This window comes from Mustela lutreola, chromosome 13 (assembly GCF_030435805.1).
Source record: "Mustela lutreola isolate mMusLut2 chromosome 13, mMusLut2.pri, whole genome shotgun sequence".
NCBI classification, from domain to species: domain Eukaryota; kingdom Metazoa; phylum Chordata; class Mammalia; order Carnivora; family Mustelidae; genus Mustela; species Mustela lutreola.
In genome coordinates, this window is record NC_081302.1 from 55100539 (window position 1) to 55120981 (window position 20443).

The 20443-nt window shown below is 45.0% G+C and overlaps 1 protein-coding gene across 13 annotated transcripts in view; it reads right to left on the bottom strand.

Annotated features, from left to right (window-relative positions):
- ENOX1 (ecto-NOX disulfide-thiol exchanger 1) overlaps nt 1-20443 on the bottom strand; it is a 572082-nt gene that overhangs the window by 91201 nt on the left and 460438 nt on the right. For all 13 annotated transcript variants that reach the window (XM_059144563.1, XM_059144567.1, XM_059144559.1 and 10 more), the window contains one exon: nt 11262-11446. In XM_059144563.1, the coding sequence (XP_059000546.1) occupies nt 11262-11446 (185 nt within the window). The remainder of the gene's footprint in view (nt 1-11261; nt 11447-20443) is intronic.

The following is a 20443-nucleotide window of genomic DNA, read 5'->3' on the forward strand; positions in this document are numbered from 1 at the left end:
GGAATTAGAAAAGTGACAATACAGCTCTGAAATGTCACTCTGCTCGTCGTTCACTTATAAGCACTACTGGTAACACCTTTCCTTGGAAACCTACAACCCGAGTTCAAATAGCCTCTCGGCTCTTCTACCCTCCCAGTACGGCCAGAAAATAATAGAGCTGCTGTCGCTGTTTACTGAGGGTGTATGTGAGATGGAGAGGGAGGGAGGGAGAGAGGAGGCAGCGCAGAGACACACTGGAGTACTAAAACTGGAGAGGTAACCGGCACCCTGAGGATTCGCCATCAAGATAAGAACTGAGCAGTCCGGGTCTTGCCAGTGATCCAGGGAATGAAGCGGGTGGTCTATCAAGTGAGGGCCAGATTGGGCACTAACTTTGTTTACATCTCCCTTGATGACTATTCAGGGTGCTTTGTTAAACGGAGGAGAAAACATAGTCTTTAACTAACCATCTAAGATCTCAGAGCTGAATTCCCAATCGCACCCTTGGGGGACAATTCCAGAAACGTGAGCTGAGTGAATGTGGCTGTCGCACTGGTCAGTGGGCATGATCTGGGGCACGACGACCCCTCGCTGTGCCAGTGCACCTTAGAGAGGAAGCCTGAGAGGATATAAGGAAATGGTTAACAACTGTTGCATCTGGGAGGGGCCGTGAGGAATGCTGTCTCCTTTATAGGCTTCTTTTAGGTTTCCAAGTTTGCTGCACGGAGCCCGTATTCTTTTGTGAAAAGGAAAATAAAACAAAAATTAAAATGACAAACCCAGACCCAGAAGAACTGCAACTCCCACCCACATTCATCTTCCTAAAGAGGATCCCGCCCCACCCCCGGACTCATTCCTCTCCTTCCTTCTTGGTCTCCGCGTCGTGTTGTCGCGTCCACCAGGGTTCTCCCTGCATTGGCTCCATGGGTGCTCCTTTTCCAGGAGGAGGAGGAGGAGGGGGAAGGGAAGGGGAGAAGGGGAGAGGATGAGGAGGAGCGGGGGAGGGGGAGGAGGAAGAGGAGGAGGAGATGATTGGCTGGTCTTCCACCCTCCTGTTTCCTCTTCTCACCAGCTGCACAGAGAAAGCCCCCAGGCCGGTTTCCTCCCCGCGCAGCCCAGTGTGAGAGCTGGTAATGACAGCAGTCTGGCCGGGAGCACGACACCTGCTGTACAGAGGCAGCAGTATGTGCCGGCCGGATTCCGGCCGCCGCGGGCAGAAGGCTGACTCTGCGTGCTGGCAGGCTTCAGAGAGAAGTCAAGGCCAGAGCACAGGGATTCATTTCAGCGTCCATGGCTGGAGGGAGAGACGACAAAGATCGGACGGAGGGAAAGGCCAGTGCGTGTCTGGCGCCGAGGCCTGTTTTGATTTACTACATTTAAGAAAAGATCCATTTCGCTATAAATCTGGTATTCTTGGTGTGCTAGGGCCTTGAAGTCAGGAGGCAATTTCCAAAGGAGGTGGCGGAAGGGAGGGTCGTTCGAAGGTCATCCGAGGACTGCAGCTGACAGTGGTGGGAAAGCAGAGTTGCTTTAGCCTGGGAATGGCTACAAGTCTTGGGGAGATCAGCTAGTTCCCGCGGCAGATGTCCGGGAAAGCAGTCAAAGGTAGAAGCCAAATGATTTTAATGGTCTGCAGGGTAATGTCATTATTTCTACCCCTGGCTCCTCCATTGATTCGGCTGCTAGCCTCATTATTTTTAGAAGGGATGATTACTAATGAGGATGCATTTGATGTTCACATTAATTAATGGAAGAGCAGGGTAACTAATTATGAGATGAAGCCTCCCATAGTTAAATTTTATTAGGGCTGCTTTTTTCCTTCCCTGAAGTGAAGAGATTTATTTTCCAAGTTCACATTTAATAAATAAAAGCCACATGTATGTTATTTTCTTTTTGCTAGCTCTCATTCGGCTAATGGGAAGACCCAATCTGGGACTAGGATTGAGTCGGAAAACAAGCAGCGGGTTCTTGCCAGTGATATTTCTAGCAATCGACAAGCACAGGAAGAGCCGAGCTTTCTGCTCTTCTGCTCTCCTGATGACTACAGGTCTGGAGCACCCCTTACAGAGGACCCTGTGGGAAGTTTTGTTGGAACAGATAGAATGCAGGGGTTGTGACAGACAGACCTGGGTTGGTGTTCTGAATCTGCCAGGAACATTCTGTACCCTGGGCAAGTCACTGGACATCTCTCTGTCACCATGAGAAGCTGAGATAAGCACTCAGAGTTCAAGTGCTAGTGCACTGGGAGCCCTGGGGGCAGGGATGTGAATTAGCCCTGGGGACAGGCCTCGCCAGCACAGGGGTGTAGGAGCAACTACAAGCCCCCCCCCCCCCCCACTATCAGCAAACTCCCACTTGTCGATTTGTCCAGACTTGCTCTCCAAATCCTGGGTCTTCTCTTAAACCTCTACATTTCTTCATATTTTTATGTACAATGGGGCATTCATGCTTCGTGTAATAGCTGTCCAAACTGTGTTCACCGACTTGATCTCCTTTGATTGCAAGAGCCTCTGACTGAGGGTGGACCACCTGTCATCTGTAGGAAGAACCCTTAGGTTCAGACGGGCTGATTGACGACGCCAAGTGGCCCAGAAAACAGGAGCCAACGTTTCCTTCTATCGGTTCAGGGTTTTCATTTCCTTGTGCAAAAGCCTGGCATGCTCAGCTAGCAAAGAGGCAACTAGCTGATCTCCTTCCTTATCTTATGGTCTCTGTCCCGTGAGAATGGCAAGATACCCCATGGCCCATCCTCGTTTGAGACTGCTAAAAGAAAAAATGCAGGGAGGTTTCCCCTCCCTTATTGTTGCTTCCCATTTTTTTTTTTTTTTTTTTTTTTAATCTTGTCCAGAGTCAAATGGGAATGTGCTTTTGAAACTTCCCAACCCAGGTGCAACTGTTAGGTATGATCATTTCCAACAGGTAGGGCTCTGTAATGGAAAGTGCTGGGCCAAGAATCGCAGAATGGCTTTCTTTCTTCGTCTTTTTTTTTTTTTTTTAAGATTTTATTTATTTATTTGACACAGAGAGAGAGAGATCACAAGTAGGCAGAGAGGCAGGAAGAGAGAGAGAAAGCAACTTACAGCATATCACATATAATGCAATGAGACAGAAGCAGGCTCCCTGCTACAGGGCTCCATCCCAAGGACCCTGAGATCATGACCTGAGCCCAAGGCAAACACTTAACCCACTGAGCCAGCCAGGTACCCCCGACTTTTTTTTTTTTAAAGATTTTATTTATTTGTCAGAAAGAGAGAGAGAGAGAGCACAAGTGGGGAAAGTGACAGGAAAAGAGAGAAGCGGTGTCCCACTGAGTAGAGAGCCTGACATGGGGCTCTATCCCAGGACTCAGGGATAATGACCCAAGCCAAAGGCAGATGCTTAACTGACTGAGCCACCCAGGCACCCTGGTGAATCAGTTTTTATTTCTGGTTCCAAATGTACCTAATGACCTTCTAAGGGTCTCACACTGAAGTGGGATGTACACACTATTCAGATGTGCCTGGGACTGAATCTGCAAATGCTAGAAAATACACAAGCTGCTGGGGGGAGCGCCACCTGTCACTTTTAAGGAGCCTCATGAAAGGGAACATTGAATTATAAATGAGGATTATCGTCCTTGTCTCCATTATACTGCATCACCCCAAGACACCTCGGTGACAAATGGATAGAAAATGAAAGTACACACTCTGGGGAATTGAAGTTAAAAAAAAAAAAAGACAATAGTGGACCCCAAATTTGGCTGTGGTGAACCTTGAGGTCCAGGCCTTAAACCTTTTAAAAGCCACACCATCTGAGAGAGATGTGTATGTTTTATACACTTTCTGATTCTAGTAAAATGTCAAAGACTTTTAATATGAATGTGGACAATGTCTTAGGAGTTGTTTTCTATTCAGAAAGAAAAAGATGTCGGTGAGGAAGCTGAAATAGAATCAGACCAGCATAGGGTGTGTCCCCGCAGCCCTTGGTTGTCTCGGGTCCAGATCGGTCTGTGCTTTTGTACACACATAGTTTTTGAACTTTTTAAGATTAAAGGTTTTACTATCTACACATGAAAGTCTGAAAGAAAGCCTTTTTCTCTACACTGTAATAATGTGATTTTGATTTCCTCTTTTCTAAATAATGTGATTTTTCTTGCCCTATGCCGTGATACCAAATTATTTTCTGTACTGATGTTTTTGTACATTAAAGATATTCTGATAATGTTGTTACAGGCTTCTTCCTGAATGAGTAAACAACCAGATCATGATGTATGTGCTATTTCTTCCTTCTAACTGAACATTTTTGAGGTTCATAAACCCTGCTGAGAAGGAATCCCCATAATACATTGTAGCTGAAATTCCAAACTTATCAACCCTTAGTTCACCTGTCTAAATATTTCATAAAAGTTCTTAAAATATAATTTACCATTATAAAAATGTTGAATTTCTTCTTTTAGAAAATACCTTTTTCCCTTTTCCTCATTCTTCTATGTTTACATTTCTGTCTTCTTCCTTTTTTTTTTTTCTAAACTACAGAAGAACTGTTCTTCCCACTGTCTCTTCCGTGACCTCTGCACATCCTTCTCCTTCCCTCCAGAACAGCTTCTTCTCCTCTACTCTCTGCACAGCCCTGTGAGCTGATGCTTGGCCCCCTTCATCCCATCAGGTCCTTTTCTCAATTCCCTGCTGCTTTTATTCCTCCAGGACAAAACCCCAAAACAGAGTGGATAAATAACCATTTCTCTATCGTTATTCCAGATTTCAGCCTCTTCCAGTTTGTCTCCCTTTCCTCTACCCTAAACAACCCTCCTAATTTGTTATTCTGCCCCCTCGTCCTGAAGCAGCTATCTTTACTCCATTTCAAATATGCTGCCTTAAGTCCCTATGCCAACTCCTCCCAGACATCTGTAAGATAAGCTTGCACTTCTCGCTTTCCTCATATATTTCAGGACAGCCAGAATAATTTGCCGTACCTTCCCCCTGGCCACCTCACTGGCCCACACCTTAACCAAGAATTCATCAGGGACACCTGGGTGGGTCAGTCAGTTAAGTGTCTGCCTTTGGCTCAGGTCATGATCTCAGGATCCTGGGATCAAGGCCCGCATCGCATTGGGCTCCCTGCTCTGTGCGGAACCTGCTTCTCCTTCTCCCTCTGCTTGCCACTCCCCCTGCCGTGCTCTTTCTCTCTGTCAAATAAATGAATACAATCTTAAAAAGAAAAGAAAAGAAAAGAAAAATAAAGATAGAAAGAAATAGAGAATTCATCAGAGGACTAAAGTTCAAAGCCCCTGAAACAGGTTCTTGAATATCCAAGATGTCAGACACAGAACATGTGTCTGCTCTTTGGTTTTCCTTCCTCCAGAAACTCAGTTAAGCTGGCTGTTGTTGAGTAAACTTAAAAGAGTGAAGAGAATGGGAAGAGACTTCCAGGAAGTTCTCATATGGGACAGATTCTGGCATTTGTGGGATCCCCAAATGTCCTGCAAGTGATGCCTGGCCATCAAAGCGCCACCGCATGGAGCCATGGCTGGGGGGCTGAGGGGTAAGGGGTAAGCGGGGTATGCCCAGCCGGGAACACGCCTGCCCCCATGGCTCCCGGGGGAAGTCAGCTGCTAAATGGAAGCAAACCAACCAACACCACCACACGAGAAGAAACCTGCAGCAGCAAAAAGACAGACAGAGACACCAAACCAAAGACCCAATCCTGGAATAAATAGAAATGGCTCAGGAACAAACAGAATTTCAAGTATTCTAATTAGTATTCTCAAAAAGATTTGAGAAGATATTGAAACCAAAAAAATAAACGTGTACAAAGAGAAAATAATCGAAGACAAAAAATAACGCTTGGAAATAACACAATGATCAAACAGAACCTTCAGTGGCAAGGATACAGTTTAAACAGATAACAGGAGAAAAATGGGTAACGGGCACATTAGCATCAGCCTGGTAAAGGTCTGTTATCTGACTGGTGGGCATTTCAGAAAGAAAATAGAAACTGAAAACAAAAGTGAAAAATTATCCAAGAAAGAGAGAAACTCCCATGGCAAACGCCTACTACATCTGTCTGTGTTCTTTGCCTATAAAACCTTCCCCAGGCTCTTCCCAGCACCTTCTCCCAGCACTCTTGAAGCCTGCTGGGAGCAGCGGGCCTGCTGGGCTTCAGATGATTTTTGTAATTTTTAAGGGAAGTGCATTTTATGTTTCAGAAAAAAACTTTTTGTTTTAAATCCTCTGAAAATTTCTGGAATATGCTCATTTTACCTGTCTTTCCCTAAGATTTTCTAATGGTCAAAAATACCACCTTCCCCACAGCCACCATCACCGCCACCAATAGCACCACTCCTGCTGCCACAATCCTCATCCTGGCTTTGACCTGTGTGCACGAGACTTCACTATGTGGGAACATGGGAGTGGAAATGAGCACAAAATTTCATGGTCTCTTTTATTTACATTTGCTTATGTTTACATTTATTTATTTATTTATTTCAGAGAGAGGGAGTGAGCTAACTGGGGGAGGTGCAGAGGGAGACAGAGTCCTCAAGCAGACTCCCTGCTGAGCACAGAGCCCAACATGGGGCTCTATCCCAGGGCCCTGAGATCATGACTTGAGCCAAAATCAAGAATCAGCCACCAAACCGACTGAGTTACCCAGATGCCCCTCATTATCTCTTTTAAAAAGTACTTACAAAGCAACTGAGTAGTTTAGAGAGGATTCAGAAGAGATGCTTTACTTAAGTGGTCAGATATACTCATCGATGTCATTTTAACAACTTTCTTTTATTTCTTAATAACTGCCCCCAAAGGACCAGTTCTTGAGTGACATTTGGCAAACTACCTGGGGTTACTATATATTTTAGGAAAATAATAGTATTATATGTCTCAGTCTCCTTCTTTAAAATTAGTTTAGATTAGTGAGTTTATAATACATATAGAGAAAATTCATACAAATATTCCTTTTCCAGCATAAATGCTGTCAATTATAATAATCCTCTTTTTCCCAGGTTTGTCCTGATCTTGCTAAATAAAAGTTGTCAAGACAGCTGACTAGCCCTGGTCTTTAACTAATGTCAAGCCAAGAGTGTTAGAAACCCACTGCTCTACATGGGCCATGGTTTACTGGCCTAAAGACAGCTGGTCTTCAAATGACATTTGCTAACACTATTAAAAAGCATTGGCTCAAAGTATTTATGAGGGACTCTTCTGACATAATCATCGTCAGTCACACACAGTTTTATGATCAGCAGCTTATAATGGGATTCTGTTGTTATGTGAATATTCACCAGTCCTGTCAATATGATTTACAAAAGGCTTCAAAAGGAATTGATTTTTCAATTGGTTATTTAAAAATATAATATATTAGCCTATGCTCACAAATGAAAATCCAAGTATTGTTTAAATTTAGGTGTGGCTAAAATCATACTGAGATACTCTACCCTTACTATAGTGGTTAAAAAAGATAAAACAAAACAAAACAGACCGACCTTACCAAGCACTGACTGCAAGTATGCAGAACGACTGGAATTTTCCTGTATTCCAAGGGAATGCACGATGGTACAGACACTTTGGGAAACAGTCCAGCCATTTCTTAAAAAAGTTAAGCATACTTTCCATATGACCCAGCAGTTCTAGTTCTAGGTATTTACCAAAGTGGAATGAAAATTTATTCCAAACAAAAAGTTTGTAAGTGAATGTTTGCAACACATTTATTCATCGTAGCCCCAAAGAGGAAACCACCCATACGTCCATTAACTGGTGAATAGATAAACAAATTATGGCTCTTCTTTACTACTATTTAGTCAAAACTACTATCAGTAGTCTGATCAGTATGAACTACTGATACATATGGCTAGGCCATGTGCAGGAATCTCTAAATCATTGTGCTAGCTGAGCGAAGCCAGACTCGAAAGTTCTTCATTCTATATACTTGCACTTATAGAACATTCTGGGAAAGGCAAAACCATGAAAGGTAGAAAACAAACCTGTGGTTGCTGGGAATTGGGTTGACTAAAAAGGGGGATAGGGGAATTTTTTTTGGGGGGGGGGGTGATAGAACAATTTTATATATTGATTGTGGTAGTGGTTTCATGAGGGTATCAATTCGTCAAAATTCATGGAACTGCAGCCCTAACAAGAATATTTTTATTATATGTAAATTTTGCCTCAATAAATTCAGTGTGATAATTGGAAGATAAATGAGAGTTTAAGATAGGTATATCCTTTCTTTATATACGTAAAGATACAAATGAAAGCCAACAACCTCACTCTCCTTGTGGCAGACACAGGTTAACTTCATTGCCAGCTTAAGATCAGGTGAAGGCTACAGTGTTACCATGGATACAAGCTATTATTTCCTTTTGTGTGAAATCTCTAATATTAAATGGTGACTCACATGTAATATTGGGGTAGACTCAGAAACAACCAAAGTCACCCAAGGGTTTTTAGCCTTAGCAACCCTGCCCATAACATTTTCTTCATGAACATAAGAGAAACTATGATGTCAGTGAAAATATCTTTAAAAAACTAAAAGAAGAAAGGATAAAAACTTTTTGACTAAACTTGAGGGCAATTCTAAAAATGGCCGGCTAGTTTAAAAGCTGTGAAGACTGTATTTTCTTTTATTTGTTACAGAAATAATTTCCCACAGATCAATTCCTGAAACAACAATGTGTGGGAGGCTAACCTGTCCTCTAGCTGTTGACTTTCCTGTGAGATCATGGTTTTCTAATTAAGAAAGTGGATAGTGGGTAGACCGAGAGGAAATTTAAAAATCAGCAGAATCCTTTGTGGTAGGGCTCAAATTAGCATGATATGGTCATTTATTCAGAATGATATAAAGGTAGAAATTGACTCCGAAAAAGCACATATTTTTGAACATTATTAAAGTTGTGTTGCCAGAAAGACTGCCATGCAGCCACCTAATAGCCACTAAAATGAAAATCATAGTTTTTGTCACTGAGGGAGTGCTTCCCACATTACTAGAAGGAGCTACACATACCTCTAGGATGTTGGCTTCCTATCTATGGTCCAAGAATCCAGAGCTCCCACAGGCTCCACGTTAGTCCTTCTTCTGTGCTTGTGTCCATTATTCTGACATTCAATAGGTGTATTTGCCTACCATGTGGCTATTAGTGATTGAATTATGTCCCCTCAAAATTTCCATTTTCAAATCCTAGCCCCCTGTGCCTCAGAATGTGATGTTATTTGGAAAAAAGTCATTACAGGTCTGATCAGTTCAGATGAGGTCACACTAGAACAGCACAGGCCCCTCGGTCCTATACAAATCGTGTCCTTAGAAAAAGCAGGAATGTGGATGCTGGCATGCACAGCAAGAAATGAAGTCAGAAAGCAGGGTGATGTGTCTACAAACCAAAGACCACCAAAGACTGCCAGCAAAGCACCGTAAGCTAGGGGACAGAATGGGGAGCAGCCCTCAGCAGAACCACGCCAGCCGCCACCTGGATCTGGCACTTCTTACCTCCAGAACTCAGACGACACATTTCCATTGTTCAAACCAAACCCTATGAAACCAAATCCCACAAAACAAAACTGAAGTACCCTTCCTATTGACAAGAAGATTCTGTCAATGTCTCAGAGGCTGCAATAGCCGAACACTTACTTCCTCTAAGGGGCTGCAGCTCTGTGGTGACCTTTGCCTTGGCTCCTGTGTGGACCAGGCTCCCAGGACCCAGCACTGACTCCCCAGCATGCTTCTCCCTGACTGACGAGCTCCCCCCTATCTCCTCAGACTGCCTTCAGACATGAGTCTTTGAGCATCATAACAGTTTTATCAACTGAGGCAAACTTTCCTAGAGGAAAAGAGGGCCCTTTGCATGAGGTGTGAGATGGTAGCCGTGGTCTCGGCCTGGCATAGCCGACTCTGGGGGAATTGACAGGCTCTCCTGGCAGGGGCGTCGAGGCACACCCAGTGTCGGGACATGCGTACAACCCCGGGAGCCTCGCACAGGAGCTGTTACACCCATTTCCAAGCGCAGGGACCTGAGCAGCGACTGTAATGACATTTTCCTGGCGAGCACTGACCTCCGAATTGCACTGATTTGCCTAACACACACTGTGAAACATCAACCAGTTAGGACTCAAAGCCAAGACTCAAAAATGGCTTTAAAATGGCAGGAGATGTTTAAGACATAATTTCTGTGACTTAGTCATTAACTTGTTTCTATCCCAGTCTGCACATCTTTTTTTTATACCCTTTCCTCTAAATTATTTTTCCCTGTTTGGCCAATTTTCTATAGCAGCTACTTCTAATCATTAAGACACTTCTGTAGGCAATTCGTGCTCCTGATCTTGGAGAGCAGGGGAATTAAAACAATATCCTACTTACTATATAGTTTGGTTGCCCATCATTCTATTTACATTTCCCTGTTTAAATAAAAACAGTTTTCCCCCCCAGAAAAGAGTGGTTAGGTTTGTACATTCTGAGGGGTAATACAGGATACCTATGTGTGACAAAAATTTGTGCCGTATTGTTCCATAGCAACTTGAAGGCTCAAACACTAGAATTCTGTCACAAGTCACTTGAGATTTTTCAGACCTCGATCCTGCTATGAATCTTTGATTCTATTCTCCATCTGCTGTGCTGGGGTCTCCCATCCCCTCAACCTCTCACCCCCCACAATCTGTGCTCCTTCTCCCTCCTCCATTGCCCAGTGACTCCTATCTCTTCCTAACAACTTCCACAGACACATCTTTAGCTTCAGTGTGGGAGGCTAAAGTCTGGCGCTCCTTCGCAAAAACACAGATACCACCCTGTTCCCAAAATTGCCCACTCTGGTGCTTCAGCCACTCCATCAATAAACATCTTAACTGCACAGTAGCATGTTCATGAGACCCAACTATATCCTCCCTATAATCCAGAAGGAGTGAAAACAATAGCGTTTACATTTACATGGAGCTTGGAAACAAGCTCACCATGCCTTTGTAAAATCTGTTGGCATGCTTTCAACTTAGAAGTTCTCAAGGACAAAACACCCTCGTCATGATCCGTAAGGATTTTCTGACCATTTGCCACGAGGCTGAATTCCAGCCACAAACCCCTCCACCTCCTCGATTCTCTCGCTTAGCTTCCAACCTCAAGGGCATATTTCTTCAACATAATTCTTTAGCTTTGCTGTTTCTCCACATTCTGCTCCAACACCCACTAGCACTTTCCTTTCCTTGCGACTCAGTGTCCAGTTGTCCTTTCTTTTCCTTCACCTTTCCTGGCAAATGGCTGCCATTTTTCTTCCACTTAACACACACGTCCCTCTCCCTCAGACCAAAGAGAACAAAATCTGGGCCTGGTACCTGCTGCATGCCTTGCATGGTCTGCTGCAGGAACTGGAGCTGCTGGTCCTTGGTGACAGTTTCCTCTGTTCGAAAAAGTTGTTCCTTCTCTTGTTTGAGCAGCTCTACCTCGTTCCTGTAGGCATCCAGCTGCCAACGGAGACTGTCGTTCTCCTCCTTGAGGGCGTAGGCCTGAGCGGCCAGGGCTGCAACACAGAGTGAGCTTAAGTCAGTCACCTTCCTGCTTTGATGGGGGGTGGGGTGGGGTGGGGGGGGTTGTGGGGGGTTGTGGGAGGAGCAGTCACTCACCCCAATTCTTACCATTAGCCCCAGCTCAGAGACATCCCCAAAGGCCTTGCCCCAGGGCTCTTTAGTTTGCAGTTGGTGGGCATGACCAACTTGGGGATTTTTATCTATTCTATTTGTCTTGTTGTATGGAGGAATGTTTCCTGGGGGCACAGGAATAATTCCTTCCAAAGGCCCATCTCTTGACCTCTCTCCCAGTCCAAGGCTCTAAGAAGTCCGGATGGTGGCTAAGTGGCGACAGCATTGACAATTCCAAGCAGCAATCACACCCACCCCTTTACTGTCCCGTTTCTGCAGCCTGGCTAGGCGGCTCGGGGGCCACTTTCTCTCCAGCAATCAGCCATTCCACAGGTGGAGTCCTGCGGCAGCGCTCCCAGGGAGGGAGGAATTGACAGGCACGTCTTTCCTCCCTCACAGTGGCTGGGACACATCAGACAGCTTATTTGCTCACTCCTGTCAGAAGGGTAACCTGGTTCCATTTGTTTCACACATTAAAACTCTGAGCCCCTACAAGGCTGAGTGGTTACTCAAATACCCATTCTTGAAACCTAAAATTCCCAGATGTGGACTTGGACCTCACGCACATCTCCATCTTACCAAGAGAGAGAGACTATTAACACAGGGTCCTCCACACCTCAGAGCTTTGGAAACAGCAGAGACTGAAGAAGAAAGAGTGCATGGTACGAACGACACTGAAGATGGTTTCCAGCTTAGGGCTTTTTGGCCTCTCCAGTGATGAGAACCGTCGGCTGGACACGTACCAAGTGACAGGCCCTGAACCTAGGGCTTTGTTTGGACTAAGTCCCTATTCCGCACCCCCCCCCATCAAGTCTGCTCTTAATCCCCCTCTTTACAGGTGAAAGAGGTGAGGCACAGAGAAGTTAGAGAATTCTTCTCATCCCACAAAGTAAGTAGCAGGAATAGTTTTGGGGCACCTGGGTGGCTTAGTTGGTTAAATGTCTGACTCTCGGTTTCAGCTTGGGCCATAATCTCATGGATTGTGGGATCGAGCCCCACGTCAGGCTGCTGCTTGCTCAGTGGGGAGTCAAAGATTCTCTTTCTCTGCTCCGACCCCAGCTCATTCTCTCTCTCTCTCTAAAATAAATAATCTTAAAAAAAAAAAAAAAAAAAGTAGCACAAACAGTTTTCAAGTCACTGGGCTGTTCTGCCAGTCTGGGTGTGTTTAGTTCTTACTAATTTGAAACTCCTTGTGAATTTTCTCCTCCACTCTCCTACCAGTATCCCACACTTTCTCCCCCTCCCACGGCAAATTCATGCTCTACTGTTGTAAGCAAGATAAAAGTGGAAGAGAAATTTCAATACTTAACAGAAACTTCTTCAAAAAAGTGGCTTCCAGTCTGTAAGGGCAGAATGTGAGGCCTACTGTGCGGCCGGTTCTCAGTGTGTGCTCATCTCTACCTCTCACTTCCCAAAACCAATCAGACAGCCTGGAGGTCAGCCCCCTGCGTGTTCTAACTTCACGTTGCAGTACACTGACAACTGATCTTCACAGAGGTGCTCTGAAATCCCTATGAATGTTCTCCTCAAGTATCAAACATGAAATTACATTAATAATAGCTTTATAGTTGAGTGGTTTATGGTATTCTGCTTTGCAAAATGATTATGTATAGTACACAGGAAAGACTAATCAAATAGAACATGCAATTAACCAGAAAATTCCCTACCTCAAACCATCAGGGAGCAATTAGTCAACAAACATTTATTGCATACGGACTCTGTGCCCAGGCCTGTCTGGGCATCTTGGATCACAAAAGGAGGAGCCGGAATAGGTCTCTTCTCTCAAGCAGTTCAGAGTATGAGAAACTGATTCATTTGTAAAGAAACCAACACATTCTGGGGAAGAGGGTTCAGGCCGATGCCTGGCATATAGTAGTAACTTAATGAATGTTGGCTGACCGAACAAATAAATGGGCAACTTAGTGTCAAGGACCTAAGGAGCTGCGGGAAGAGAAAGGAAGACATAGATCAGAATAATAAAAGAGGGCTTCAGAGGCTGGAAGCCCGAGGATCTGGGAAGGACGTCTCAGCCTAAGCAAAAACCCAGGCAGGAGAATGGGAGAGCTACTACTTAGGGCAGGGAAGGCGACTATTTGGGGCAGGAAAGAGAGAAGCTCCATCCACAAGGCAAGTGTTGGTCTGCAGGCAGGGAGAGAAAGGTGAGCCAGGTTTGGTGATGAGAGGGGGTGGAGGCTCAGAAGTCAGGCCCGATTCAGTGCAGCAGCCAGCGGAGAACCACTCCAGGTGCCTGGGCAGTGAAAGGACACTATGAAACCAGTGATTTAGTAAGATTGGTTTGGCAATGGTGCGTGGAATGAACTGGAGGCTGAAAAGAACGAATGGAGGAAATTGTATTTGGTGTCCACGTGTGTGCAAAACCAAGCAGCAGCCAATTTTACAGTTTTCAGGGACGTAGAAAATCAGAAATGACCCAAAATATGGGCAGGAGCGTGCGCTCGTGCTTTTTAACATCACGAGGCCCAACTTCAGATCTTGTCCACACCCAGAGACCCCAACCCCTGACAACTCAGTTTACCAATCCGCAAGGAAATGGCTGTGAGGCATCGTTTGAGAGGGATGCTGTAATAGGGCAAAATTACAGAAAATGCAAATGATGGAAAAAGTGTTGGCACTACATAAGCACATTACTACATTTAGTAGCATTCAAAGACACTTAAGTCATTTCCTTAGGAAGCTCTATTTGGCCCTTTTTCAATTTAGAGTGGCATTTTTATTATCATAACTGATAGCAGGTGTTTGTGAAGAAATCGATTAGTATGCAGGGATGGAAATTACATTTTCCAAATGAATTGCATAGTCTGCAAGATACGCGGAAATCTGTGTAGCAAAATGCAAGCAGCTATAAAGCATGTGCCAGCAACATTATTTAAATAAATTATCTGAACATAAATACATATAGGAAAGTGCACCATCCATTATTTCATGGGCTCTTCTTAGAAGCCTGTGGAATGGCACTGCTGACAGCTCTTATTCTTGGCTGAGCCGAGTGACCACTGTTTCTGCCAAGGAAGAGACAATGCTCTTTGCATTTCTGGAATAGGACAGTGATATCATTATATTAAAAAAAAAAAAAACCACAAAAAAAAAGCAGTTGTAACTCTGTAACAACCCCCTCCCCCCAAATCAATACCATAGCCAATCCCATCAACATTTTTGTAACTGAGGCATATAACGAATTTACATTCCTGATTAAGTGATTTCAAGCTTGATATTTGAAAAAAAAAAAAAAAAAGGTTACTCATGTGGCAGCAAAGTAGTTATTTCTGAAGAGTGAGAAATTGTGTATTGACTCCACTTAACTTCAGGACACCTGTTTGTACACATTATTCAATGTCATGCCTCAGCCCTGAATGTAACCTTCAGATGAGGCTTCCTGCAACACACTACATTATGTTTCTAAAAGAAAAAAGACCCTGATAATTCCTACCTTAATATTATTTTTTTCAGTATGTTAAAAATTCAGAAACTTGAAAGTTCCACTTTTTCATTTCTCTCTCTTTTTTTAATCTTTAGTTCTTTCTGGGACACTATATTAAATAGTTTTGAAAAATGTGTCATCAAACTTCCATGATAAAATTTACCCTTGAGAGACTACATAATAAATTCACTATTCAAATAAGCGTAAGGATTAAAAATAAACTACAGTGTGCATCTTTTAGTAAGAATCCCTGAGGAGTGCACTATGTTTCAATAAATGGAATATTTAGCTAAGAGCCAGCCTCTGTGGATTACCAATTTTCAATAATAATAATAAAAAGAATACAGTAAGACTTCAGTGTAAACTATTCTCCTAACTACAATTAAATCTTCCTCTGGTGACTATAAAGGTGCTCCGAATCCAGTAGTGCCCATGGATTATCATTGGTTCATTCACCAACCAACAGATTACTGAAAGGCTCTATAAAGAAACTGCGGCATTGGGCGCCTGGGTGGCTCAGTCAGCTAAGCGTCTGACTCTTGATTTCCACTCAGGTCATGATCTCAGGGTTGTGAGATCAAGCCCCGAGCCCCTTGTGGGGCTCTACATTCAGTGGGGCCTCTGCTTAGATTCTCTCCTCTCCCCTCTGCACAAACGTGCATGTGTGTGCTCTCACTCTCTCAAATAAGTAAATAAAACAAATCTTAATTAAAAAAAAAAAAAAAAGAAGCTGCAGCATACACAAGGGGAAGGCCAGTGTGGTTGTCAATTCATACTTGCTCAGGCCTTAGAAAACTTCTGTTACTGGATTTTCCAAATGGATCACAAATGCAATAGCAACGTAAGAAAAACTCTGCTAACCAAGATTAAATTACATTTCAAAAATTAGCACTGGGCTACTAAAATTATCAAAGTGACATTAGGGTAGGAAATTGATCCCAAGATTAAATTGCACTGCTGAAAGGAGAGGTTTAAAAGTATTACAGCAGCTTGTTGTACCCTTTACTGGATTCTATATAAACCATTATTCTTTATATTAATTATGGTCAAAGTGACCTCTTTGTGTCTCCTGGATTACTTACTGTGTTTCCATGGGAACAGATAGTGGCATGCTTAACTTCTTTAAGTAAATAATCTGGTGAAAGCCTGGAAATCTCTCTCTTACTAGCCTGAGCCAGCCTCAGAAAAATAATTAGCACTATATGAAGAATGTAAGTTATTTTGGGTTATGTCCCAGTAAGCTGACAGTATGTTAATATCTTTTTCATGCTCAGGCGAGATGTAACTAAATAATAAAACATTTTAACATATTATTGCTAACAATATCTGGATTTCTCAGGGACTGTTCATCTCGGCTTCTTTGGGGAACTCTGTGTTTAGCATTCTCCCTCTGCTCTGCCAGATGTCCCCCCAGAATGCCGGAAGGGTGCTGTCAAGTGGGTGTTTCTTTCCCACATGCAGAGAGTCTCTTCCAAGGATTTCATCAGCTGCAGCCCAGCTAGGCAGTTGTGCTGATAGGTCCAGAATGCAGGATGATGTGGATGGATCCAAAACCCAGAGAACATCCTCACCATATGTGTTGCCTACCAGTCCCTGTGATCTGGTGACTTAATTACTACCCAGGCTCCACCTGGCTCCCTGCACCCAACCTCTTCTTATAGGCTGCCTGGAGTAGGGGTGAGGGGTGGAGCTTGCAGAGACCACACACTAGGTACCCCAACTCATGCCCTTCCTTATTTAGTGCAGTGCTGTTCCCAAGAGGTGACTGCCCCAGAGGCTGCCACGGGAATTTCTCTCCAGTGGGGCACAAGGGAGTGATGTGTGTCTTCTGAATAATCCGTCTCTTCCCGCTGCTGGAATGGGCCTGGGTCTCTGAATTACCATAAGGAAGAAAGGTGCCAAAGACCAAGCATATCTGCTTTGAACTCTTCTGTGTTCAAGAATAAACTTTTTGTTGCTGTTAAAGCCCTGAAAATGTGTGACTTATTAATGAAATAGCTGGTGTTTGTCTAATGCCGGTAATGGCTTACATTAGGATCCCCTGGTGGGCATGTTGAGACCCAGACTTCTGGGCCCTACCCCCAGAGTTGGCAATTTGGTGTGTCCGGGACGAAGCCTGAGAAACTGCATTCCTCAGTTTCTCGGGGGGGGGTGCTGATGCTGTGGGGGCAGAGGGTGCCCTTGAGAACTGCTGCTCAGACTGGCACTCACTCACTCTCTTGGTTCCTGAACTGGGGCAATGGTTGACTTACGTGGACAGATTCTGAAGGAACCACAGGCTTGGCTTGTCGTTCCAGTTTCCTTCCTTTACCTTCGCCTGTGTGAGCCCCAGCTCCATGCTCTGCACCAGGGAGGGCTGTCCCGCCCCAGCCCCATTCCTATGCCCTGAGCACCTCCTCATGAAGTGAGGGCGAGAGCACTCCTTTCCCCATCTTCCCCAAATAAAAGTAGCAACAGCAGAGCAAGAGCAATGGTGGTGGTAATAGCTAACCGTTCTGACATGCCAGGCTACGGACTAAGCATTTCACCTGCACAATCTCAGTGAACAGAATTACTGTTTCTGTTCTACAGATCGATGGAGCTGGGTTTGAGAGACACAGGGGCTGGGCAGCTGGCGGTGGTGCAGGGCTTACACTCAGCACGTGTGACTCCAGAACCTCTAGCACGGGACTGGGGTAGCTCCAGTGCAGCTCAGAGCTGGTGCAGGAGAGAGCGGGGAAACCAAGGACACCACCCTTGCAGCAACTTTGTTGCTAAAAGAGAAAGAGCAGTCCATTGTGGCAAGGTTTGGGGAGTGTTCTGCTTGAGCCTCTATTTAAAAGCAGACACACGTGTATCTTCTGCGGAAGAGTCCCTGTGGAAGGACCCCTCTGGCCCTCTGGCTCAGACCACGTAGGGATCCTCCTCCTGCTCTGTGTCTCTCTCCTCCAAGATGGCCACGCTGACAGTCGCTAACTGCTGAGCTCTTGAGCCGCAGTCAGTTAATAAGGCTCCCGTGAGAGGGCTGAGTCCATCCCACTCATGCTGATCTTGGGGTCTCTCAAGGACCAAAGTTAGATGCCCCCCTCCCGTCTGACCTCACTTGTGTTGTTACTGTGGCATGCGCCTTTTGGTAGAGCGCAGGTGGTGGAAACCTCCCTTCTCAAAGGGTCCTGCCCCCAAGACCTCCTCTGAATGGGCTGAGGAAGCCCCAGGACAAGGCCCAGGCCCACCCTCAGAGAACCAGGGGAAGGCGTGGGTTCCTCCAGTGTCCTGGCTCGGAGCTGAAAGGCACGGCGGCCACCCGCCACACGGCCAGGCTCCTGCCAGCCAGCCTCCTACAGTCCCGACAAACTGTAATCGATCTGTTTTTCAGTAACACCTGTATCACCGCGGAAGCAGCAATCTTCCTCAAATTGCTCACGGAAATTCCTTCTGCTTCATTTTTGCAGGATTATTATTATTACAACTTAGCATTGACATAACATTTTATATTTGCAGTGTGCATTATAGTCTGCACATTAGCTATTATTAGGGAGAGCTAAACAGAAGCACAATGCGGTGTCTATTTCCATCTTTGTGTGAGGCCACTGGAATAAGGGTAATTTTGAGAGTGCAGGTAAGCTAGATCCTGTTATTACAATGGCTTAAATGTGAGTCTGGAGGCACAACGGGCAGCAGGTGACTCTGGAAAAAAAAGAGAAATGCTCTGTTTCTCCCTGCATACAGCTCTTCCTAAGGAAGGGGTCTGCGGCAGCCATGGCTGCCAGCAGGAGCCGCTGGGTGCAAACACTACTGAGAACTGACATCAAGCCTTCCTGCTTTGCCACCAAACTTCTTATCCTCTGACGCCGCTCCCAACTCCCCCTCAGTGTCCTCAGGAGAAAATAAGCAAAGGAAAGAAGCTTGCCCACTTCCTTCGATAGTAGGTGATGTCTGCCATTTAAAATACTGGGAAAGGTGCTCTATGGGCTGAGGGATGCGTTTCAAGGCCTTAGACAAGCACCTATCAGCAAGCCCTGCGAATTGTAACTTTCTCTGGGCCAGGCACAGCCCCACCTGACCTCAGCAGCTCCCCAGCCAGCTGCAGGAAGAACCTGCGATAGGTGTGGATGTGGTGGCAGCCAGTAGGGGCTCTCCCTACCGCGTGGTGTGGAAGGAGGCCCAAGGGAGAGGAGGCTTCTGGCTGTGGAGGGCTGCCGAGAGAGCCTCTTTCCTGAAGAAGGTGGGGAGAGGGTCTTCAGGTCAAGTTCACTGAAGGGAAGCCTGAGTGGAGACCTCTTTCACAAAGGACCCAGAAGTCTCTAGGAGAAGGGTCCCCCAACCCTCCCAGGCAGCCAGGGCAAGATCAGGGGGAGGGAAGGAGGGAGGCGCTGGGTTGTTGGAGACCTAAATTCAGGCCACAGGTATCTCAAGAGGGGATCCCTCCCACCCCAATTCACCCTTTTGACTAAACTTCAGTTTTCTTTTTCACTTTCAATCCCTATGCTGATTCCTAAGATTCAGGGCTTCCTCCCCCCCCCCCCCCCCCCACAAAGGCTTTTAATCATTTTTTTGTTAAGATTCTATTTTTGTTAAATTTCCTTAAGATATTTTGTGAAGATATTTATTTATTTATTTATTTATTTATTTATTTATGGGAGGAGGGAGAGAGAGAGAAACAGCATGGGCAGGAGGGGCAGAGGGAGAGAGAGAACCTCAAGCTGATCCCACACTGAGTGTAGAGCCCGATATGGGGCTTGATCCCAGGACCCTGAGATTACAACCTGAGCTAAAACCAAGAGTCGGATGATGAACTGATTGCACCATCCAAGAGCCCCACCTTCTGAAAGCTAAATTTAAAAATTCTCTTTTAGAGCAGTCAGGCTCAGACCAAGGTAAATCACACAATGACACGTTTCTAGGGGTGGCCACCTCTCCCTTGGCAGTGGCTCCCGTAATCGCAGACAGAGTGCCTCCCTTGGGGATGGTACTGCATCACTGGATTTTGCTTTGTAAGACTTCATCCTAACTAAGCAGTTGGTCTTGGCCAAAGAGAAATTTAAACAGCAACCCTTCCCGTTACCGTGTGAGGACCGTCTCCTCTTTCCCCCACCAAACTGCAGATTCCTTTCCCTTTTAACAAATGGTCACTTCTAATTTTCTTCAAGAAAACTTCCCCTCAAGAGGTGATGATTTCCTGCTCTTACTAACAGCCTCTCCCCCAGACACATGCAAACTCACACCCACATAAAACACATCCATACTCTGAAATGTGAAATGAAGGTCAGCCCCAACTTAAACAACGTTCTCAGATCTAGGCACCACCTAGGGCAAGGAAGGCAACTTAACCACAGAGTTTTTATTTTTCTAACACCAAATACTTGGGATAACAAAGATGAGTTGTAAAGAAACCCTTTTTCTCTCCTCAGTTTTTGTTTTATATAAACTTTATCCAGTCTATCGCAAGAGAACCACCAAT